The sequence below is a fragment of the Crotalus tigris genome, unplaced genomic scaffold, assembly GCF_016545835.1.
Source record: "Crotalus tigris isolate CLP2741 ecotype Arizona unplaced genomic scaffold, ASM1654583v1 scf7180000018371.15429387391:27106975, whole genome shotgun sequence".
Lineage (NCBI taxonomy): Eukaryota > Metazoa > Chordata > Lepidosauria > Squamata > Viperidae > Crotalus > Crotalus tigris.
The window spans coordinates 19,330,205-19,355,050 of NW_024096970.1; the positions used below are offsets into that span (position 1 = coordinate 19,330,205).

The following is a 24,846-nucleotide window of genomic DNA, read 5'->3' on the forward strand; positions in this document are numbered from 1 at the left end:
GCTTTTTTTTCCTGGAAAATCTACAATCCCTGTGAGGATTAGAAAACTTCTAGCTGCTGCCAATTTATTGCATGAACTTCTGTTGTTACAACTTATTATACTAAAGGAAGAAGTTAGAAATTCCCTAATTTTCAATATTTCTGAAATGCTCGTATATGCTGGCTAATGAATGGGCAACTTATAGCTTTAAAGCAGTGGTTCTCAACCTGTGGGTCGGGACCCCATTTGGGGTCGAACGACCATTTCACGGGGGTCGCCAAACAACATAGTCCGCCATTTTTTTCCCATTTTCCTTAGCTGTGCTACTCCCTTTTATTCTATTGGCTTTTGAAAGCCAATAGAATAGACTCTCTTGAATAGAGTCTAATTCTATTGGCTTTCAAAAGCCAATAGGAATTGTCCAGGCTGTCTCTGCCCTGCTGAACCCGCCAAAATGGTGGTGCAAGTTATCTGCAGCGAAGGCGAGCTGTCTGGAAGCTTCCATCCCTCCCTGCTGAGCAACTACTAAAAATGAAAGTAAAAGAGGGCCAGGGGTGGGAGGTGGGAGGCCAGCGGGCGCAGGGAGGGTTGCTGGCACGCGTGGGGCCCCGCGGGTGCTTTACCTCCCTTGGGCTGGGCCAGCTGGTGGCCCAGCCCGTGGTCGGCCTGCGCCATCTCTGCCACTTGCCAGCTATGCCTCAGCCGGTGCAGGGGGCAGCACCACGCATGCGCGGCGCTCCCGGGCAGGGAAAGTCCTCGACTCACGACCAGTTGGGTAGTCCTCGACTTACGACCGGTTGGGTAGTCCTCGACTTATGACCGGTTGGGGCCGCATTAAAAAGGTTGAGAACCACTGCTCTAAAGCAACTCCAAGTGCATCATCAAATTTTGCCAAAAAGTAGTGATACAGTTTGCTGCTGCTTAGGTAGCACATAAAAGCTGCTGTGGAAGTTCTTAAACAGTCCTTAGTAATACTAAAAAGGAGATATGCATTGAACAACATGCTATTAAACTAAAAGCTGGCAACCGTTTGACATGTGGCTGTTCTTTTTCAGGCCCAATCACTATTTACTTGCCAGTATCTAGAACCTTTTCAAGTTCTTTAACTTTGTATATGGTCTAATTATAGATTAATACCTTTGCTATTTACACAAAGCAATGCTGTTTTTTTGAACGTCACAAGAAACACCCACAAACTCTTATCTTTTGATCTGCTTCACGATTGCATTACAACTGTCACACATGATCAAAAATGTATTTTACTCCAGCTATGTACTCTACAATTGCAGTGTCTTTTTTTCTTTTTAGTCTTAGATTTGCCAAACTCTTCCTCATGAAACCCTCAAGTTTTTTTTCCAGAAAATCTTAAAAAGGAGAGTCCCATTTAATTTTGGATCAATTTCCCTCACAGTAAAACAAGCAGTTGAAGAACTTCAGGATCTTAGTTCTGGAGGTGTATCTGGCTGCCGCGAAGGATGGCTGCTTTGAAATGCTTCCAATTCTAGGAGAGCTCTGTTGATTCTGCTTATTGTGGGGTATGGAGTCAGATCCATTTTAAATCTGGTAAGAGAAAATTAAGCATTAGGCACATCTGTGTTACTGTAAGGCCAAGCCATTTTGTTTAAGATACATTTAAATCAATAGGAAGCAAAACAAAGATCTGTTACAATCTGTTCACAAGAACATATTTTGCATTGAGGGATAACTGGCAGTTAGAAGAAAAGTGAAGAGATCAATGAAGGGAGACAAGTACTCCAGCCCCTTCCTTTATTTGTATAATTGAATTATCTATTATATGAATACAAGAAAAACAGGAATGGATGTTTCCAAAATACTGCAGAAAAAAAACATGAGTATTCCATTCACACCTCCTAAAGGATAACAATCTGTCTCCTAAATCTCCTGAGAGTTAGAAAGAGCAGCAAAGGCAAAAAGAGCTCCCACTTTAATATACTCAATTTATCCGTTTCCACATTTCTGTAACCGAAGCCCTTTTCCCTTTGCAATAAATCTGACAAATCTAGCCGTCTTCCTTGTTAGTGGCTTAACATTCTGGGTTTACAAAAATTTAGGCAGTGAAAAAAAGACAAGGGCAGAACTGAGGAGAAGCTGAATAAACTTTGGACAGAAGCGGGATAAAAAGAAGACTGACAACATGGGATTGCCAAGAAAATTGGGAAGTCCAGGTAAAAGGAAGCAGGGGTCTTTGCTTCAAGAAACATGGGAATTTTGATAGAGGGATATGTTGTAGACAGGGTATAGAATAGACTTTCTTTTTCTGTGCACTGTGAGGAGAAATGGAATGTTCTTATTTTCTATCAGTTTGGAAAATTAGATTTTACATCAGTTTTGAATCAAACCTCTGGTAATTAATCAGAAGGTATTTTTATTGTTGTTGTTATATGTATCACTTGTCCAAACAAGGTAGGTGTGTTTGCGTGTGTGTGCATGCAAATACTGAAACAAACACTGTAATATCACACAGTGTATGAAATAGGAACACGTAGTCCGTTTTGATGAACGTATTCGATCCTGCAGATACGGATCTGAACTCTATCTTTTTATAGAAAACTTTCTACTGTGGTCTGCCTGGGGCATTTGCTTTGCATTTTCTTCTAAATTTTCTCTTTAGTTGCTAAACCTGATCAAGGCAACTCTATAAATTCCTTTCTGCATCACTGGACGTATTTATTTTAAATTTAGTAGTTAAAAGTAAGGTATATTTTATCTCTTGTTTTTTTAAAATAAAATTTGATTTTGTTTACCTCCTGAGGGCAGGAAGGAATGAACCTCTAGTTACACAAAGGTGTTTTTTCCCAAAAGGCAACTGGACTTTCTTGGTTTTTTTCCTTTTAAAATGTTTTGCTTCTTATCCAAGAAGCTTCTTCAGTTCTAACTAACTGATGGGGAATGGAAAGATTTATATTCTTTGCAATCATTTGATTATTAGACTTTAGCACCTCTGGTTACATACTTATGTACTACATGGCACTAAAGTAGCATTATTAAAATTATTTCTATTTTTTCTTTACTTTTAATTACCAGAAAGGGCAATGTGTGGAGAATAAGGAAGATGATCTTGATGGAGATATGCAAGAACTATTACCTAAGCAGAGATGCTGAAACATTTTTTTTTAAAGTCCCGAACAGGATAACATTCAAAAGTAGCTCAGTGGACTTCTCCCTGATTTACTGGAGTATAAGTTGAAGTGGGATAGGACAATCAAATTCTGTTATTGCCAATATTAATAAATGTAAGTTTAACACCCTTCTGGTCTGGTCTATTTAATGGGGTGGAGGGGAAGACATGAAATATTTCTTGGGAGTTAGGTAGTAGTAATGGGAATTACCAAGCTGCTACACAAAGAGGAATTGAGACCAGGGTAGGAAGACCTAGAAGACTTCTGGAAGTGAAATTTTGAGATTCCCCAGTCTTCTAGTCTATGGGTGCTGCCATTCAATTGAATGCTAAGTAGTATTCTATAGTCTTTATACAGTCAGATGCCTCATTGGATTATAGTTTGTCTTTAAAGTGATACGAAAGTGTCTGATTACTTGTCAGGCTGTCATCCCTCTTAGAACTTGTGGAATTCCATTTTCCTTACCTCTCAGCATTGTATACTTGGGGGACCAAGCAAAGGTCTGCCATGGTCACCTGAAAAAAAGCACAGATAAATACCAATTCGAGATGCCTTCTCCTGGAGCTAAAATTTGTTATAAGGCATCAATCCAGAGAAAATAGTATAACTTTTGTGATGTAGAAGTTAAAAAAAAATGGTGATTTTTGATAGTTTGGCCCTAGGACTGGTTGCTGGCTTTGGACATTCCCCCCCCCCAATATCTTACATTAAGTAGTGACTATAGCTCTCAATTTACAACTAGTAGCTTAGAGACCATTCAAAGTTACAGTGGAGGTACTCCCTGGGGTGGGATGTACTTGTGACCTGATTCTGAAGGATGCCTCCCTGCAATCATGTGACCATACTTTGGGTGTTCAGCAACCAGTCTGCATTTATAGCTGATTGCAACATCCTGCAGTCACATGACCTTATTTTATGACATTTTTGCTGAAAACTAGCATTTACTTTTGGTTTTGGTAAAAATGGCCCATTGATTGTTAAACAACCATGGCATTTGCTTAGTAACCATCACAACTTATGTTGATGACCTGTTTTATGGTTTAACAACAACAACTTAAGACCATTACGGCCATACTACCTGTGTATGCCATTTGCTTATGGGATTTTTGTTGGGCCATTTCATGCTGGATCTATTCATTGATGCCAAGATATAGACAAATTATTTCTTTCTTAGACAAATGAATTCTGGAATGCTCACTAACATACTGACTAATGAAACATTACTAATTATGGGTTTCTGAGGCTCCTTTATGATCAGAAACGTATGATCTCAGCTTCTGATACCTCATCCCCAACACAGTAGCAGCCAGCTGTTTCTTGCAGGATCTGCTCCAAAGCTGTAGGAAGAGAAAATAGAACTATTGTTGGAAATCAGGAATGATGTTAAGCTTAAACCAACTGCCATTTACAATATTCTGAGTACAAGATAAACAGTATAAAAGAATGAAATAATCCCTATGTATTTTGTTTAATTTGTTGTAGCATGTAAAAGTAGGATTTGGGCTGATACATTTACTTGGGTGGGGAAAACATCCTGTCAACATATTCAAGAATATCTTTTTGATTAGAGCCCCAACCAACAGTGTCTGTCTAGTTCAGCATCCTACACTTTTCCACCTCTTTTCCCAGCCAGTATTACTGAGCAAATTCTAATACTGGCGACAACAAATATACTTTTCTGTAAGTAAGAGCCACTGGTACCTTCCATGAATTTGTCCTTTGTTTCAAACCTACCCGAGTTAGTGGTCATCAGTACATTATGTGGCAATAAGTTAAGCATAATTTAATTATATGCTTATAAAGAAATATTTGCTTTTGTCAACCTTAGCAATCCACTTCTTCCACTTCATTAGAGGACTGCTGATATGAGCAGAGAGAAAGCTATTCTAGAGACCTGATAACTATTTTTTGCCTCATATGTAAAATGGTATAGCAATGAAAAAGATCCATTGCATAGAAAAGTGCCCAAGGATGTAATTGGATCGGGAAACCAGCATATAAGGGGAAAGGGTTTAAATCTTTTATACTCTCTGATTCTTTCTCTTTGGGTAGAAAATCACCAGCTCCCTATATCCTTATTTTAGAAATCTTGTGAGAACATTGGCTTGTGAATCCTGTTGTTAGTTGCTGGGCGACTAGTTTCTGATCTCAAACACATCTAGGTGCTCAGATTTGTTTCTGAATCTGTTTGTACTTACACTGAGCCCTACTCATGAGTGGTTATTGAACACATTGCTAGAGTCCTGATGATAGAATGGATTGTACCAGCAACTGGAGGGAGGAATGTAAGAGTCTCTTTTCAACTGCAATCCTAACACAGTGTCAAGGAAACCACATTCATTTTCTACTTCTGTTACTATTTTGTACTGAACCATATATTATTAAGCAGCATCTATTTCACTTGAAGTACAACCCCAGCTGCAGTCCATTAAATTTCATCTGAAGGAGAACACATTTATAGTCCATAGATACAGTATTTACACTATGACACTAACCTACTCCAATTATCTGTTCTACTATTTAAACTTTTAACATTTGAAGTTTTTTTCTCACATGTTTTCATTCAACCAGCAATAAGACTTTTATCATATTCTCCATGAGTGTCACAAACCATCATTCATACTTGGATTTGACAGTGCATTTTAAAGTTTGACAGAAAGATAAACTATAAAACACGATGGGGAAATTTCCTAGAGATCTATTCCCACTAGAATGGTTTCTCTAGGCAAAGGCTCTGAGGAATATTCTATTTAAATTATCCAGAAACTCCCTGAAGCGTTGTATAAGGGTAGTTGTTCTATAGGGTCTCCCAGTACAAGACAGGCAGAAAAGAGGCTTCTTTGAAAAAAGCCTTTATCACATTTGGAAATGACTTAAATCCAGATGAACAGCTCATACTGAAACTTGCCTTTGAAGCCTTGAGAAATGATACGTTGGGCCCAATCTTGCTTTTTCTCTCCCATCTGTTGCAGGACAGCCAGATTCTGAAAAAATGTAAGGAGTTACATAGATTTAAGATATAGTTTATCATTGAACAACAGTTAGATCATACTCCAAATAAATTTAACTTGCAGCATCAAAAGGACAGCAAATACTATTGTTAAGCAAGCAGTAATTTAATCCATATTTAAATCTATATGACAAATGGAGAACCTATGTCCTTCTAAATGTTGTTGGATTCCAACCCTAACCAACACACCTAATCCCCAGGGACAATACATAAAAAGCCCCTAGTTTCCCAGCTCTGCCTTATCACAGTGGAAATTATTCTGCAAGAACAGCTGAAACTGAGTGGAATAAACCCGTCCAATAATGGGTTTTTAGCAGTAGTGGGATTCAGCCAGTTCAGACCACTTTGGCAGAACCGGTAGCTAATTTTTTGTTGCCCAGGCCCAGAATAGACTTCCGGAAGCGGCATCCATACAGGGAACCGGTTGTTCACATATTTGAATCTCACCACAACTATTTCCTATAGTTCTCCTATGGCCATCCTTTTTGATAAAGTTATTCTTGACAAATATTTTTGACAAATCAAAAATAATGCTATCAATGATATTGAAGGTCAGAAATGTTAGTTACCCTGCAAAAATTAAGATGTACATTATGTAACTATTTCTTAGTCATCCCGTATGAACATAAGCCTTTATTTATTTATTTACTTACTTATTTTTATCTCACCTATATTATTTTTACAAGTAACTCAAGGCAGTGAACTTATCCAACACACCTTCCTCCTCCTATATTCCCCACAACAACAATCTTGTGAAGTGAGTTGGGCTGAGAGAGAGTGATTGGCCCAAAGTCACCCAGGTGGCTTTCATGGCTAAGGTGGGACTTGCACTCAGGGCTTTCTGCTTTCTAGCCAGGTGCCTTAACCACTAGACAGCTAAGAGTCGTTGGATACAAGATAGGTGGCAAATAAAATTTAAAAGTAAATGTTTGTTGTATAAATCGGACCCTAGAGTTGCTTTCTGCAACAATTACAACCAGGAAAGAAGGACTATTTTCTTTACTTGAAAGAAAGTGGCTAACATCTACAGGAATAACACTCTCCCAGTGCTCTTCCCCTGCATCATTTCTGGTTGAACACTATACATATTATTAAGTATGACTCATGGTGCCAAAGTATTCTTGTTTACATTCTCCCTATTTCATACATAGAGAGCCGATTCTTTATGCTGGTTATGGCTATGATCCTGCAGGAATAGATAAGACAACAGCCAGGTCATATCTTCTTTCATCAACAGAACCATCTTCTGGGTAACAGGACTCACCTTGTGGGCACATGGTTAATAGTGCTTGCCAATGAGATTCTACTTACCAATGATGTCATAACTTTCTGGATTGTAAACTATTTGAAAACTCAGTATTTGGAGTCAGCAGGCACACATGCTTTGGAAACCACATCCCAAGTGCCCTTGCTTTGTACAAACAGGGCTCCTAAAGAAATTTCCATGTCTTGTGTGCTCAGTTAGCACTGCACATTAGGCACACTAGACCCAGCATTCTCTGGAATAACATTCTCTGTGCAGGAAAGTCTATATCAGAAATGTTTAAGTTAATAGTATTAGAAAGACAGGCAGCCAAGATAAGAAGATGCTTACCTGCAGTGGTTGAATTCCAGAAGCAACATGATTTGAGATCATCCGAACCATAGCTCTCTTCTTTGGATCTTGAGGAAGGAGCCTCGGGAGTGGTCGGGTGTCCTCCAAATACTCTATGATGGCTAGCTGAAATAGAGAGTCATTCATTCATTCATTCGGCTGCTCACTTGCCAATGGTACTGGGCAGTTTGCAGAGAACTAAAGTTGTTTATTTGCAAGGCCTATAGTCCACTCTAAGCTACCAACTCAGAGCAGCACAGCAACCATAGCAACTCAATTCACCCACCATCCCAGCTGTAGCCTGTGAGAAAAGCAGGATTTGTAAGGCTCTCTAAAGACATCTATCCTTGGAATTTGCTATTCCAAAAGGTAGATGAAAATATATAAGTCTGTAAAATGACACTGTGCCAACCTGGAGAATGGCAGTGCTACAAATATCTAGGCCCTGTGCCATGAAAGGCCTGTATCCAGGTTCTGCATAGATAGTGCTGCTTACATAATGGAGGAATTACTTGAGTATACTGAGATGATCTATAACTGCTGCATTCTGCATCAGCTATAGTTTCTGAGTCTTCTTCAAGAGTAGCCCCTTGAAAAATACTCTTTTAAGCAGCAGTGATCCTAGGGAACTGGTCAAAGAAAAAAGCCAGAGGAATTCTCATCCAGAATTGCAGTCCAAAATATCTGGTTAAGGCAAGTGCCTTCAACCTGTCCTAGGCCAGTGTCTCAAAGATGATGCCATATTATATATTAGGGATTCTCACAGTTAGTTATGTTATGGCCTTCCTATTAGACTAATAGGTCTACCAGATGCCACATTAGAAATACTCAGCCAACGTAGCCCTAGAAAACTTTAAATAATCTTTCTCAAAAAAAGGTTTCAAGGTTAGTAGGGTAGGAGAACCATAAACAAAAGCTTGTGCAATGTCTATCATGTCCAGTTAAAACCACTCTTTTCTTTTTCCAGTAACTGTGTGCACATAACACATTAACGAGATCCCCACTGCAAGAAACAGCAAGCCCAGGACTACAAAGGGTAACCTGTCTCTCCCAGCTCTGTGAAGCCCAAATAGGTCAAATGACAAAACCAAATGTGTTATTTGAAAAGCAGCAGAACTGGAAGAAAATTACCTTAGCTGTCCACTGGGGACACTAATATGAGAGCATACCAAAGCAGTTATGGGGGCAAAGGCTAACACACACAAAATGAAGTATATTCCCAACAATGTCCTATTACACAGTATGCAAACAAAATAAATTATTATGTTAATACTTGTTAATAACAACATGACTAATACTGTGGAGATGATAAAAATAAGAAAAAGTACACATTAATTTGCTTATTCTCTCTAGAATACTTAAACATTTTTCATGAACCTTTGGGTGGAGGAACATCTTTCCACCTATGTCACTGTCCCCCAATAATACCAGTGTGGGGAGTGCTTACAGTCAGACTACAGACACATTGTTTTGCAACGTCTTATAATGTATTGATCACAAGAAGCATTATATATAGATAATTAGGAATTCCCTTTGTGTTTCCTCTTTATCTTATACTCTGCCTTCTCTCTGTTTACCAAACTGTTAACCTCAAGGTCTTCCTCTTTTCTTTTCACTCTTTAGGCATGTATCAAAGGATGATCTCTCCTCTTGGATCTCCTTCTAGGAGGATGTAGCCTCTTGGATACCAGATTTTTCTGGCCACTCGTTTCCTGTATTTTCTGTAAATGAGGGTTTTTTTCTGTTAGAGTTACAAAACCCGTTTCTGTAACCTTTACAAGTCAGGTCTTGAATTCCAGGAATACAAAAGACTTCCTCTAACAGGAAGCACTTAAATGCTTAGGGTTAAAGAAAACGAAAACTCTTCATTATCAGGGTTGTCTTTCTTTCTAACTTGACTCTTTAGACTTTATTGTCTAATTCAGTGGTTCTCAACCTGTGGGTCGGGACCCCATTTGGGGTCGAACGACCATTTCACGGGGGTCGCCAAACAACGCAGTCTGCCATTTTTTCCCCCTTTTCCTTAGCTGTGCTACTCTCTTTTATTCTATTGGCTTTTGAAAGCCAATAGAATAGACTCTCTTGAATAGAGTCTAATTCTACTGACTTTCAAAAGCCAATAGGAATTGTCCAGGCTGTCTCTGCCCTGCTGAGCCCGCCAAAAGTCCCATTCTGCAAACGGTGCTGCACCAGTTGAGTAGTCCTCGACTTATGACCGGTTGAGTAGTCCTCGACTTACGACCGGTTGAGGGTCATGGCATTAAAAAGGTTGAGAACCACTGGTCTAATTAATCTAGCACGATTCCCTTCTTACTATTGTCCTTGTCTTTACCCATGTCTCACTTCTGGAATTTTACTAGAATGAGTATAAGAAAATCCAGTGTAGCATAAAACTTAGCACAACTCCTCTGCCCTCCACCTTTAGATTCACCTTTCACTGCCATTGGTTGCATTCCTTGGATGCAACCAAGAGCATCCATACAAGCAGTGTGGAGAGGGTGTGAGCAGGGCATGAGTATGGATATGGCAGGTCAGTCTCCACCCCTACTGTAGGCAGAGAGGATCCGCACTGTCTCTGAGTTGAAGAAAGATGAAGGATGTTCAGCTCAAAACCCAGTGACTGTGATTCCCCTCGAATTTCCTCATAACCTCCCAGAATCCTATTCTACATTAGGTCTGTGTTCATACAACATGGCAGATCATAATTTGTTTAGCCATGGTTTATTAAAATAAACAAATAGATTTATTTGTTTATTAGCAACATACTAAGGACCTTTGCCCACTCTGGAATCATCTTTATTCTACAAGCTGCCCGTATTGTTTTCATCTTGTCCTCAGCTCATGCATGAAAAAGCCTTAAATCATGGTTAGCTGTACCAGTGATACACGTGTTTTCTTTTTTAGGCCAAGGACAACCAATGACAGTTTAAGGGTGAAGAGAAGCTATATGCTTCCTTTTCCTGTGGGTAGTGCTACATTCAGGTGATCCATAAGGAACAGGACGAACTCATCACCTGTTGGCCACTTTGGACTAGTGCTAGGCATGCCCCTTCCTCTAGAGTTCAGGATACCCTCCATGGCCACATTCCTTTTTTTCCTCCTTGGGGGAGGAAAAGCAGGGTACCATTTCTGGCTGCTGTGGTATTAGAAGGATGCATATAATGAATGATAAAGGGGACAGCTTGTGGATTCTGAGACTGCCACTCCTCCTCCTTTATCATACATTTCCACTGTTTTGCTAGATAGTTTATCAGACAAGTAAAGCAATGGAGACTTTACTGTTTACTAGGCACATTGCTGTGTAGGGATAGTAGTAAAGCTTCTTTATCAATATCAGCTCCCTACAGATCATCTGTCTTGTGCTCAAAGCAAGCCTGTCAAACGGATAATCAGCAATAGGGTTGCCCACTAAATCAATAAATTCTCTCCTGCTTCACCAGATTGGCAGGAGGGATGTTATATTTTATTTTGGTTTAGATTTCTGCTGGCTGAAGGATGGGTGGAGAGCACTTTATCTGAGCCATGGAAATATTTGCCAGGCAGATTTCTACCAGTAGGGAATACACTGAATACAAAGCTTGATTTTTGTGGCTTGGCTTCCAAGGGTTCAAGAGCAGTACCTCTAATGCAATGACATCACCAGAGCGAGTGATCAAAATGTCTGACTTTTGTTTGGGCGGGGAGTGGGGGGAGGCAGGTTAAATTAGGAAAATGTATTTTGCCCTCACATTTGAGAGAAATAAAACAACAGGAAACTAAATTAGTGCTTCTCTCCCATCCCCATCCCATCCCTATAACTGGGGGATACTCTAATTACTACAAAATACTTGCTGTCAATCATGGTTTCCAATGCAGTTGCTAGATTCACAGTAAGTTACAAACGACATCATTACCTCTGGTGTCAGGTGAACTCATTCTAAAATACAGTTTCCACTTCTGGAAACCATCAATGTGGAATCTTTTGATTAGTCTCATACTGGAAACCATACTAAATTGGGTTAAATTTGCAAGCAAGATAAGCATAGGCAATATTCATATAGCTGAGATGACTTTCCTGTCAAAAAACTGCAGTCTTGCATAGAGTGCAAAGTGCACTGTAGTGTAGCCAACAGAAATGAGTAAATAATTAACAGAATTTGCTTACTTACAGACTGGGAGAGAATGATGCCATCGATTTTGATGGCAGGGACTTGCTGCATTGGATTCACTGCTTGAAAGTCTGAAGTCATCTGGAGAAACAAGATAATTCCTCAGGCCCATGGGATTCTTCAAATTAAGCTGAACATATTCAAGGAAGTTCTTCCAAAGATGGAAGTTTAGGGGAGCATGGGGTATAGGCTTGTCACTCCATTCACAAAACTAAATGTCTCTCCTTTTAGGATCACACTTGCACATAGTATCTTCCATACACTGATATACATTGATAATGTATATTCCACAGGGAAAGATAAAGACAAGCTCAATTCCTAGTGACCTATCCTCCATGTAATTTCCTTGCTAACAGCACTGAAGTGGTTTGTGCTTCTTTCTCCTGAGATGTTTTACAACTTCCTAGGCCACAGCTGCCATCAGCTTCAACCATAGTGCTAGTCAGGGGTAGGCAACATTGGCTTTTTTATGACTCATGGACTTCAACTCCCAGAATTTCTGAGCAAGCCTGGCTCAGAAATTCTGGGAGCTGAAGTCCACAAATCATAAAAGAGCCAAGGTTGCCTACCCCTATGCTAGACCCTCAAACATTCTTATTGTAATGCAACACTCACATATTACACACAGACACAAATTCACATACCAGTTAATGGCTACATTTCGAATTTTGAGTTTGTGGACTTATTATACTTCTTAAAATGAAGCATTTTATCTATTGACCAATAGCAACTACATTGGGCATTATAAATAACAATAATTTTTATCTCAAAAAGTAAACTGATGAGGATCAGGGATTTGACTAGAAGACAAGAAATGGGTTCAGAACTCCAAATGCCAAATCAACTTGCTTTCAAATACAAATCACAGACTTATCTTTAAAAACGAGAACAAAATACCCATTTCACAGAAGATAAACTGTAATCCTCACGGAAACATATATACAAAAGAACTGCAAATAAGCTATCATTCCACAAACAATGTGAGTACAATTTCCATTCCCACTAAGTTTTGAACAGGATATCAGAAACCACATTCCAATAATCAAATAGGCAGATCCAGGAGGGGTCAATTTGGGGGAATAGTTTTTTGGATGATAAGAAACAGGTGATTTAAGTACCCACAGAATTTTAGACTCCCATTTTATTTTTTAATTTTTGCAAACAATTTCCCCCAAATGCTGGAAGGACTTAAATGTTGATCTACCCACTGAGGAGGTACAAAACAAATGCAAGTGGGCCATCTTTTTTACACCCTTATCTTACACAGACATACAAATACAGGCAATCCTCTTTTCACCTCCTGATCCCTTTGACATGGTCTTCAGCATATAATGCACTAGCAGAGAAGGCCCCGTGTCATCAGCATGAACCAGTTAACCAAGAATGGAGTATCACTGATTTATATTCCTGGCCCAGTTAAAGAACTGAGTTATTGAAAAGCACCATAGGGGAACATTTACTTTGCACTATTACCGTAATTGTAATGAGCAAAAATCAGGCTTCTGAGTAAGATAAGAAGAAGAATGGTGCTGGATTACAGCAAACTCCATCTTGTATCTTCCTTTTCACAGTGGCTGGTCAGATACCTCAGAGAAGCCCATGAGTAGGACATGAGAATAATTAAACGAACTGCTCCGAAGCACATGGGGAAGGGTTATTTTAATCCTCTATAACAGTGGTTCTCAACCTTTCTAATGCCACAACCCCATAATACAGTTCCCCATGTTGTGGTGACCCCCAACCACTTATACATCACCGGGTACCAGGGACATGGCCAAAGAAAAGGGGGGGGGGAAATGGCAGACAGCCTTGTTTGGCGACCCCCATGAAATGGTCGTTCGACCCCAAATGGGGTCCCGACCCACAGGTTGAGAACCACTGCTCTATAAAGAACTTGAGATTTTACAGGAGATAGTAAGTTCTCAAATAACAAAACTGCAATGAATAAAATGAATGCTGTTCTTAGTGAACTGCCTGCAAACAGAACTTGCCCATGTGAAACAGGATACTGAAATCCAACCTCATTTTTTTTTGTACTACAGAACATATAATGGTATTTAAGAACACTAGAACTCTCTTTTATAGTCAGTTTCCCAGAACATTCAGATATATTTTCTTCAATTGCCTAAAGAAAATCAGGAGGACCTTTTTTTCAGCGAACACATTTTATTAAATTAATGTTTTATTAAAATTTGTAGAAGTAAAGGTGTTACCATGTTTCTGATTTTTTGTTATCATAGATTAATATGGTTCTCCTGCTACAATGGCTCCAATTACCTGCTCTTAGCTCAAAGTGCCTTGGTTTTAAAAGTCTCTAAATTCTGTTACAATATTTATATAACTTGTACAGAGCAAACTGGTAAATAATAGAGTTATCTGCTAATTTATGTTATTTTACTCTTTTGCTTTACAGAAATCTTGTAACTTTATAATGCACTAAGTTACAGGTGTTTTTTTAATATTCCATATTTTAAAATTACTCTAATTACTATAGCTTTAATTTCACTTTTATATTATTACATTTGCATAGCTTTCATCTTAATTGTATGTGGTTTTTACTGTTTTTATATTTTGTCTAATCATGTTTTAGAGCTAAAGCTGTCCTTATCATATTGGTTCCAGATTTTGTTATATACTGTTTCTGCTTTGGTCAATGATCATAATAATAGGGATTTCCTTACCTGCTGCCCTCCATCCTTTATAAGATTTATGGATGCTTGTTCATAGGTAATTCCCTTAAGAGCCAATGCTACCAAGAGAAAATTTAATACAATTACCTACTGTAATATTGAATTGTTAGATTTTTAAACTTTTGTGACATTTTCTAAATTGTAACCAGACAAAATCAATAAAATATCGCAATAATTCTTAACAAATCTATAGCAATGAAAACCATTTGTTTCTAAGTAAAATGGATGGTGCAATAATTAAAACAATAGTAGTTGTTTGATTCATTCCTACCAGTTTGCCAAACTGATGAGCTAATCTGCACCCTATATTAAGCACAATTTAACTATAGGTATTCAGTGAACTGCCAGGCCAGTATTTTTGAATCACCCATGTTTTACAAAATTGTAATGGCTGCATTTATATAACTAGTGCTTTTTTTGTAAAAAAAAAAAAAAAAAAAAGGTGCCGGAACTCACACGTCATACAACCCGCCTTGCCTATCCTACAAGGTTCCATCCAAAAAAGGTACCGGAACTCCGTTCTGGGCGTTCTATGAGAAAAAAGGCCCTGTATATAACACACTATAGTGGTGTGTATGAAAGACCTTAGGAGTCTGGGCAAAGAGAGAATGGTGGTAAGAGAAGAGATAGCCCAGTCCACAGTTGCATAGTGAGTGGAGCAATAGGTTCAGAAGAGACTCAACCTAGTTTCTTGGGCTGTAAATAAGTGTGTGTGTGTGGGGGGGGGGAAGAAGACTTGCAAATCTATACCTTCATACTTGTAAAATTCTGTTAATGTAGCTTTACAATAAAGCAGAATTAGCTGATCTGGTCATGTTTCCTACCTGATCTACCTTGTAAGACTGGCATATACTAAGAGAGAAATTATTGTGTGGTTCAATAAGTGAGCAGAATGTTTTCCTTATTTACCCATTAAGTACAGAACGGGATCTTATTCCATTTTATTCTAGCTATTCCATCTTATTCTTATAGCAAAACATAGATGAGGTGACACTTTGTCCCGTTGGCCTCTTTTCCCCATTGTCATCTGACTCCAGTGATTGAAATGAATGAAGATTGGGAATTAAAATGACTACACCATCAAAAGCTGGGTAGGACTGGTTGATGACTGGAGGGGGTCCTGAAAAAAATAAGCATCTGGTTACATTTTACTTTTTTTTTTACACACTGGACTTTAATGATTAGCCATCAGATAACCATCAGATAAATAATGGGCAGCACTCTCCCCGACAACTTATTTTTGGGAATTACCAGCATCAACATTGACTCAAAGGTACAAAATATATATCAGTTGAATTTAAATTGGCTATATGTTGTAGCAATCCCACAATTGCTTCTCTTAGTCTATACACTAACCAAGTATGCTATAAATCCTGTCTGCCAAAATGCTACATTTGATAAGTTCCCAAAGATGGGTCTTTTCTGCTATGGCACTTGCTTATGAAACATCTTTTCTGAAAGTCTCTCAAAATCAGGCCTGGGGCCCACAAGGGACTGGTGAGTTGCTGAGCTGGCTCCCCTTCATTTAATATTTGCTGCCCTCACTTTGCCTTTTCACCATAATTTTTCATTCTCTGAATTTGATAACTGTTTTCTATTACTATTTTATCACTTTATTCTACAGTGTCCAGGGTCATTTTTTGTGAGACAGCCAGTTAGATAAATATGATGAATGAAGTAATAAATTCCAATGACTAAAACGTGGGGACCTATTGCATGCATGCTACAGCTGCTGCTGTCTCATGGACATGTGGCCTTTTTCTGCAGGGGAAGGTTATTGTTCTGATGCAGAATATGCTAAATATTACATGAATGCTCCAATGTTTACTTCCTGTTTAATGTTGAACTATTCACTGAGCATTCTATTTCTTTTTACACAACCTTTATTTCCATCATGTATCAGTCAACAGCCACTTTCACAACTAGGAAATGGATCCTTCATATAGGGCTCTAGGCCTTGAGAAAGGCCAGCAGAGTCAGGGTCATACTAATCTCTGGAAGGAGAAAGTTTCATAGGGTGGGTGCTATGAGAGAAAAGGCCTAGGTTAAGACTAAGTGTCATGGATTCGCTCCTGAACCCATCTTCAGATGCGAGATAGAGGAGGGTGAGTTTAAGTGCAGAGAAAAGCATGGAGCCAAATATTGGTCACAATTGGGGCTCAGAGAATGCTAGTCTGATGGAGCAGCCTCAACTGGGTTGATCAGATAAGTGACAGGCTGAGGCTGAGGGAGGCGAGCTGCAGCAAGTTGGCCAGGAGGCTCCAGGTGAAGTTTGGAAGCAATTGCCGCCCATTTGTAATGAGAAGGAGGTGGAGACCACACCTCCTCCTAATCTAAGGACACATAGAGCAGAGAGGAGGCAGGCACAACACCGGTCAGCTAGACTACTCATGAAGAGGCAACAATTAACCAGTGGAACAATCTGCCTCCAGAAGTGGTGACTGCTCCAACACTGGAAGTTTTTAAGAAGAGACTGGACAGCCATTTGTCCGAAATGGTATAGGGTTTCCTGCCTGAGCAGGGGGTTGGACTAGATAACCTCTAAGGTCCCTTCCAACTTTACTTTATGATGATGATGATGATGATGAAGGGATGCAGTCACTGCATTGCCTACTTAACCCCGCCTGAGGACTTGAGTGTTGCTGAAGCAACATGCCCAGTTTTGTGCCTTGTGTGCTTGTGCCATGTATCCTGGCCTGTTTGACTCTTGGACTGCTTTCTTAGACTTCATGTGTACCCTTTGGACTTGGTTACCCAGTGACTCTTGCTGCACTGAGCTTGGAATATGGACCTGCGCAACAGAGGGGCTTTTCAAGGACCTGTTTGGGGGGGTTTGAATAAACAACTTTAGAACTCTTGCCAAACCTGGGGGGGGGGAATGGGGCAGCACACCTGTCTATGCTTGCTTTGATAATATTTTTGCAGCTTTTTCTAAATATATACACTTATTTGGTATCTTTTAATTTTTGCAGCGACTATACTTACGTTCTTTTTATTTATTAAATTTATGTGCTGCCCATCTCTTACATTTCATTATTCTATCAAACATTTCCATTTGTGTATCTACATACTGTAAGTCTGTGGCACTTGGTAAAACACCCCCCCCCTTCCTGGTTCCAAGCATCTTCTACATTCTTTTTCCTTACATCTGCTTTCCATTTAGTCTGCTGGAAGAATAATAATCTGTTTTTCATACAAGACTATGTGATACATCTGTAAAGTGTTCTCTTCTTGAGGTTTTTCCTTCACTTTCATTTCTTCAACTTTTTTACACTATTTAACTCCCCCCCCCATTAAAATCCACTCTTGGCAGTAGTACGGTATGAAATGTTCTCACGTTCAAAAGCTCTTACCATTTTTTGCATCCTTCGCTAATTCTCTTTCATCATAAAGTAACAAATCAATAAAATATTTAGGTATATTTCTTTGCCATGTATATCCAAAACACATTCCAAAAGAATAAACTAAATAAGAACATGTAATTGCTTTTTCCATATATCCTGTAATATTAAGTGATCAATTTTTGAAATTCTGTTCATTTCAGTCATCACATGGGATATCGCAGTTTCCATGGCTTACACATGCTGAGAAAATCTCAACAGTTTGCATTGGGATTGCATGCCATTCGCAATTGTTAACAAAGTTTTCCAGTTGTTTTGGACTACAGCTTCCAAAGTCCTTTGCTATTAGCCATTTTGCTCAGAACTAAAGTTGAAAGTTGAAGAGTGAAACATTTAATAGGTAATGAATTAGATTTTTTACTTTTGTCCCAATGTAAAGAGGAGACTTCTTCAATTCACTTAAAATAGTAATTTGCTTACTGCCAGTCTATAATTTACTCAATCACTTGAGTAATTAAGTTAAATACAGTTAAGCAATTCCTATAAATAAAATTCAACAATTATTCTTACCGATTCGCACTCTCCAGGAGCAGGAGCTTCTGAAATAAGTGTAAAGAACTGGCTACAGGAAAAAAAAAAAGTTGAAAGCTACAATGTAAGCTCATTAATTTCAAGCTTTAAATTACATATAATGTAAAAAATATTTTTGAAGGTTAAGCTAACAGTCCTAGGTAGCAAAAATCCAAACTAGCATTGACTTGCAACAAAGATCAGTAAACCAATGGCAAGCCCAGAACAGTAATACTATTAAGCAGGCATTACAACTTTCATGCTGAACTGTCTGAAGTTGAATTAACTCACAAAGGGCAGTTGAAATACTACATTTTTAAAAGAATCTTCCACCATTGTTATTTGTTTAGCCAAATGTTTCATGAAATATCCCTTTTGACAGAAGATTATACACAGAGAAGATTGTTCAGAGAGTTGCAGCTCCTGCTGTAAAAAAAAGCAGGCTTTGAAACCGAAAGATGAAGATAAGAGCAACTACTGCTCTAAAACAGAGAGGAATGAAAGTGTGTAAAAAAACATACCCCACAAATGCAATGGTAACATGACAGCTCTTGAGCTGTATCAAAAAAACTTTATTCTCACCTTTTGGGAAGTCTCCATGCTAAGTACACTGTGCACACAGAGTACGGTATTGCTCAGAATGAAAGCTCGCTCAGATAGTCTTGGCTGGGGCGGGGAACAGGAGCTTCACTTGCAGCCAATCACAACTGTCAGAATTCAGAGGAGCAAAGAAATTGCAACAGCTCATTCCTCCATAGATTTTACTCTAGCATACTGGAAAAAAACAGACAAGCAACACTGCTATGTCTATTCTGCTCAACAGAAATGCCTTTTTGTTTTACAGAATTGGCCAATAGTGCCTGCGTTTCTAAATATCTTCCTTCAATTCCATAATTCAATTCGTACAGACTTCAAAGCATTCTGAAAAGCCTGGAAAATGCAAAACAGAAGGCATAAGGAAAAAAGTGCTGGAGCAGAATACTATCTATTTGCTCAGTCATTTTCTTTCTGCACTGATCTCCAGAAGCAGAACTTGTGGGCTGCAGCAACTTTCTCTTAATATTTCCCAGAAATTCTTACTGTGGCGCTGCATCAAGACTTTCACATTATGCTTATTGTAGCGTAAACACACTTCTTTAAAAGGAAACTAGAAAGAAGCTCAAGTTACTGTGATTGACTTTCCTATATAGGTAGTCCTCGATTTACGGCCACAATTGAGCCCAAAAGTTTTGTTGCTAAGTGAAACATTTGTTAAGTGAAGTTTGCCCCGTTGAAAGAAAAATCATCAGATCCAGTCCAAGCTGGGAATAAACAAAATGGAGCTAAGATGCTGGAAATAAAATAGAGGCTACTTGGGAAAGAAGATTCTGTTTATTGAGTTGCCAGAAACTTCAGTGACACAGCATGTTTCTGGGCTGGCTGACAAAATGTAATTGGGTTAAGTGGGCTTTTATAACTTCTTTGGGCTTTGTATTTGAGTTTCTTCCTGTTCCTGTGGAATGTACTTTGACCTGAGCTTGAGTATGCCCTTTTGGTGTTCTAATGGTGGTGGGTTACTCCTACTGTGTCTTAAAGGTCATGTCTTTAGATTTTGGGTGGTGTGTGTGTAGATTTTAGGGATCTTTGTCTTTCACATCAGCTCCAAGCTTCCTGGCCCCAGTTTTCCTGAATTAATCACCAAATCTGCATTTCTAAAAGCTGATTTCTGCTTGGGGTAGAGAGACTTGGGGAGGGGGCAATGGTTTCTGCCTAAGATTTTTCTATTACTCCTTTGGAGAAATATAACATTCTGCCCTTTTGATATCCTCCAAAATATTTCCTTCTCTCGGGGGTGTGCTGACTTCCTACACCCCATTTCATGCCCTTTTGGGCTGCAGTTATTAAATGAATCACTGCAATTGTTAAATTAGTGACACCATTGTTAAGTGAATCTGGCTTCCCCATTGACTTTTGCTTGTAAGAAGGCCACAAAAAGTGATCACATTCTGGGACACTGGAACATTGCAACCGTTATAAATATGAGACAGTTGCCAAGTATCTGAATTTTGATCACATGACTACAGCAATGCTGCACCGGTTGTAAGTGTGAAAAACAGTTATAAATCACTTTTTTTAGTGCCGTTAATTTTGAACAGTGATTAAGTGAACTTTTATATTTTCACTGGAAAATATAGCCTGTGATTATGAGTGCTTATAAATCAAAGTGATTTGTTAGCCACAATGTTGAAACATTTATATTTATATTAGATAGAAAACCATTTGGCTTGAGAAAGGATTTCTTACCAGTGACTCTAACAGGAAACTGATAAAAAAGATACTAGAAGGCCTAGTATGAATTATAGTTACCTTTTCTCAGCCAAAGAGAAACAAAATAGGTCAAGATCCTTCAAGGCGATTTCCAGTCACATCTACATCCGCTTATCAGCATTAGGGAAATACATCACCTACCCAATCAAATAATTTACAAATTACTACATTAGATCTTGTCTTAAAACCATGGGGCGATGGCTCAAAACCCTGGAAAATCTTCATCATTTGGCTTCAAAGCCTGCTCCTTCAAATACACACTTCACATGATCTGCTTCACTAAATGTTTCATATAACATGCTGGACATCCCCCAACCCAAATATTTGTTGTTACTCTACTGCAATCATCAAGGACTGGTTAACATCATAAAACTCCATAAAAACACAGATTATAACCAGAAGAGCCTTGGGCAAAGGGGAATCAGAGTAATGCAAGCAACATTGCAACATAAGTCCTGCTCCTTTTCTACATGCACTGTGACACAGAATATACGCTTCAAGGACATTTTTGCCATTTTAATGAAAGCAGTGAGAGCTGACAGATTTGACTAAACGTAAGAACCCTTTGATTCATTATATGCCATCAAGCTACTGTAGGGTTCTAATAACCATATAATTTTTTTTTCATGATAATCCATAAAGTACAATAATAATTTATCACACACAAGATAACTATTTATAGATTTAAACAAGGATATGTGCCTTGATTTTTTTTAAAAAAATGGCTATGTATTTAATTTTATAAATTTAAAACTATGATGCATTGCCTTTTGTTTTCATGACATTTATTCATTCCAGTCAACATAATACATAGGTTGATTCATATAGACCAGGGGTAGGCAACCTTGGCTCTTTTATGACTCATGGACTTCAACTCCCAGAATTTCTGAGCCAGCATAGCTGGCTCAGGAATTCTGGGAGTTGAAGTCCTTGAGTCATAAAAGAGCCAAGGTTGCCTACCCCTGATATAGACTATCATTATTTGTACGCTATTAGCACATTCACAAGTGTGTACTTCAATCTTCACTTGTTGGCCTAGCATTTCCATCTTTATTGTAGGATCCATTTTCTTTTCTACTGTATAGAAAACTGTATACTGTTGGAATCTAACTGGGCATATTCACATGATACATCAACTGCCAAATGTAGTTTAGTTCCATGATATTTGATGATTCCTCTTCTTGGTTCCATGGCTGCAAACAGCCATTTCCACTTCATGTACCAGCAGGGAAACTGGTACATGCAAACCAGATGCAATGACCATTTTTGCTTGGAATAAACTTGAGAGGGAATCTTCTGGTAAGTTTTTTTACAAGTTTTCTCTCAGATTTATTTTAACTATAGACAGTCTTTACACCAAGTTTAAGTGAGATAACCATTGGAAAACATTGGAAGGTTTGCAGCTAGAAGACTTAGCCAGAGTCCTCAGGTGTTCTTGCGGCCAAGCTGTGATTGGTAGTGATGGTCATGTTACATCCACCAAACACAAAATGTTGTATATGCCTGCCTATGTTAAAATTGCCACAAAGCAAATATGCTTCTTCATACTGCCAACCTTCTTGCTTCTCCCAGAAATGTAGAAACCATCAATAATAGCTTTCCTTTACTGGAAAAAGCAAATGATTTTACTAAGTGCTTAATAGCATGCCCATTTACTATACCTTAGTTACCTACTAGTGACCAGTTCACCAGTTCATTTTGATGTTCAATAAGGTTGTTAAAATAATTCCACTAAACTGTTTTTGAAGGAGTAGGCACAAATGAAATTAAAATCCCCCTATTTATAATCGTGACTAAAGGTTGAGACTAGTTGAATAAAATATTGTTGATTCCACTTATATTTTAACAGGAATACACCACAACTCTAATCTTCCTGCCTGGCTCCACAATTTTGCCTTTATCTCATCTCCCAGCCTCACTGGTATTATAGTATTTCTCCTCTCAGTTTGATACTGTCAAATGATTGCTTCTGAAGCCAAAATCGTAGCGTAAAAGTCACTGACTCTTGTGGCTATGGCTAGAAGTAGCCTATGCTAAGGATGGCTTGGAAGGAACATACACAGTCATTCCTACCTGTCACTAACCAGCTTGCATCTCAGCCATTTCTCTCAGGCCTTTGCCATTTCCATTAGCACTTTACTTTTGCATTCTGCATAATGCCACAGAAGGGAAAGGGAATAGTGTGATACACCTCTATGTACATATTTTAAGTCTACTCACCTTCTACCCCACATGTTTTTGATATCACTTTTTCTCCAAGGTCTCTTAGCAGCGACAAAGAAAGCAGAACCCTCATCTCCCATTTCACTTGAGAAAGTCAAGTTTTTTCCCTATTCTGATTTACCTGCACTTTAAAATGTATTGTTATTTTGGATGTAGCAGTCCTCCTTTTTCTCACAGCAACATTTAGATAATAGTAAATGACATTATGCACTGGGCTTTGCTTTTATTTGCCAGTTTGGAGACATTTGTCAGGTACATTCACTTTCTTTCCTCTCCAAAGAAATCAGCTGGTCAGTTCCAGTTCTTAGCTTCACAAAAGATAGAGCCAGGAAGGCAGCTGGGTCACCCAGGCCCAATATCTCCCTCTCAGCCCTAGGAAGCAGACAATGGCAAACTACTTATGAAATCTTGCAAGGGAAAACTGCAGGGACCTGTCCACACAGTCACCAGCAGCCAACACTGACTCAATAGCACATAACAATTGCTACAGAACTATCTAATTGCACAACCATAGCGGGATCTGCTTTTCTCTTTCCTATAGCTATTTTGGCTCTAGTAGCATCCTTTTTTTTGTGTGCGTGTGTGTCTATTTTTCTTGGGAGATGCCCAAATTGTCTTTAGGAGGAGAGGCAGTCAATAGCCCTGAAAGGGGACCCATTTAATTTGTGTTTCATTGGTCAACTGGTAGAGGTTTTCTCTGCTGGCTGTAGATATAATAAAGGGGGAGGGCAGAGAAGCCAAAGAAAAAAAAATCATCATCTTCCTATACAAACCAGAAATCCAGGACAGAGCAAAGGCAGTAATGAAGGATAGGGATGTCAATAGGTAAGATGAGTAATACATTTTTACTGGCACTGATTTGTACCAACTCAAGGAGGGGTAGCCTCGCAGGCCGGCAGTTTGACACTCCTGGTATAGAAAAACTGGATTCTAGGAATTCTAGGAATTGCATTTCCTATTAGTTTATTTATGGCCCCAAATATGCTCCAACCTCTACCTCTGGCTTCAGATTTCACACCCTCATTCAACTGCATGCAAAGATTAGTCACGGTTCTAAAGGACTTCAGAATCAATATTAATCTCGTCTGAGCAGTTTAACTATCGTTATTATCTTAAATATTTAAGTTAACGATTAACTACTAAACTCTTTAATTTAAAACTCTTTTAACTCTTAAGTGGGATAATGAAACTGGAGTCAGGTTGTTAAAAGAAGTATTCAGGACGGCAGAAACCAACTATATCGTGTTCTTTTATCCGCGCAGCTGCCGGGGAAAGGAAGGCGGTAGTAACAATACCTTTGCTAACGCGGCACACATCTCGCACTCTCCCCATTGACACGTATCTCGTTGGGAGGAGGGAGCCAGGCTCCTTTAACAATGGGCGTAAGCTCGGACGCCTCACGTTCCGCGCTGTAATATTAGTATTAGATTCTACGGACTCAATGAATTACCCCGTTCCGGCGAATTGTTGGGATTGTGGGAGTTGTAGTTTCACATCTTCCCAGCTTTTCTCTGTAATTTTGAAGAGCAGCATCAATAATATGCCATGATCTTTTTAATAGAAATTGAACAAACAAACAAATAAAGCTAGGGTTGCCCCTCTGGGTCAATGACTCAGAAGCATTATGTATTTTAGTATAGCTTAGGTTAGTGAATATGTTACCAATTGGGAGTGAATGCAACCTTCTTCATTAGGTTCCTGCATTGTAATATGAAAGCTTTTATTTTTCTTGATTCTCTCCCGTGTTATTTTTATCACTGTCCTTTTTTCACTATTAAGAAATGCACTTGATTTCATTACACAGAATAAAGTTTGAGAGTCTTACAAGAAGAACATGGCTGATT

General features: G+C 38.8%; 1 protein-coding gene and 1 long non-coding RNA gene across 9 annotated transcripts; one reads left to right on the forward strand and one right to left on the reverse strand.

The window, feature by feature from the left end:
- Positions 1-1,199: 1,199 nt before the first annotated feature.
- GSTZ1 (glutathione S-transferase zeta 1) lies at positions 1,200-24,453 on the reverse strand. 8 transcript variants are annotated; one of them, XM_039351630.1, is made up of 11 exons: positions 24,298-24,425; positions 20,819-20,916; positions 19,055-19,179; positions 18,473-18,524; positions 14,553-14,620; positions 11,872-11,952; positions 7,724-7,849; positions 6,028-6,103; positions 4,404-4,456; positions 3,585-3,634; positions 1,200-1,539 (listed from the first exon to the last, which is right to left on the reverse strand). In XM_039351630.1, exons 3-11 carry the CDS (start codon positions 19,070-19,072, stop codon positions 1,413-1,415), a joined length of 651 nt encoding a protein of 216 aa, XP_039207564.1. In that variant the 5' UTR covers positions 19,073-19,179; positions 20,819-20,916; positions 24,298-24,425; the 3' UTR covers positions 1,200-1,412. The 8 variants fall into 8 exon arrangements, with proteins under 8 accessions (XP_039207564.1, XP_039207562.1, XP_039207560.1 ...); XM_039351628.1 differs by having other exon boundaries at positions 19,055-19,246; XM_039351626.1 differs by having other exon boundaries at positions 19,055-19,402.
- Positions 1,546-3,247, forward strand: LOC120311743. Its single transcript, XR_005557719.1, has 2 exons — positions 1,546-2,165; positions 3,025-3,247. It is a non-coding gene; the product is annotated as an uncharacterized LOC120311743 (long non-coding RNA).
- Positions 24,454-24,846: the final 393 nt, after the last annotated feature.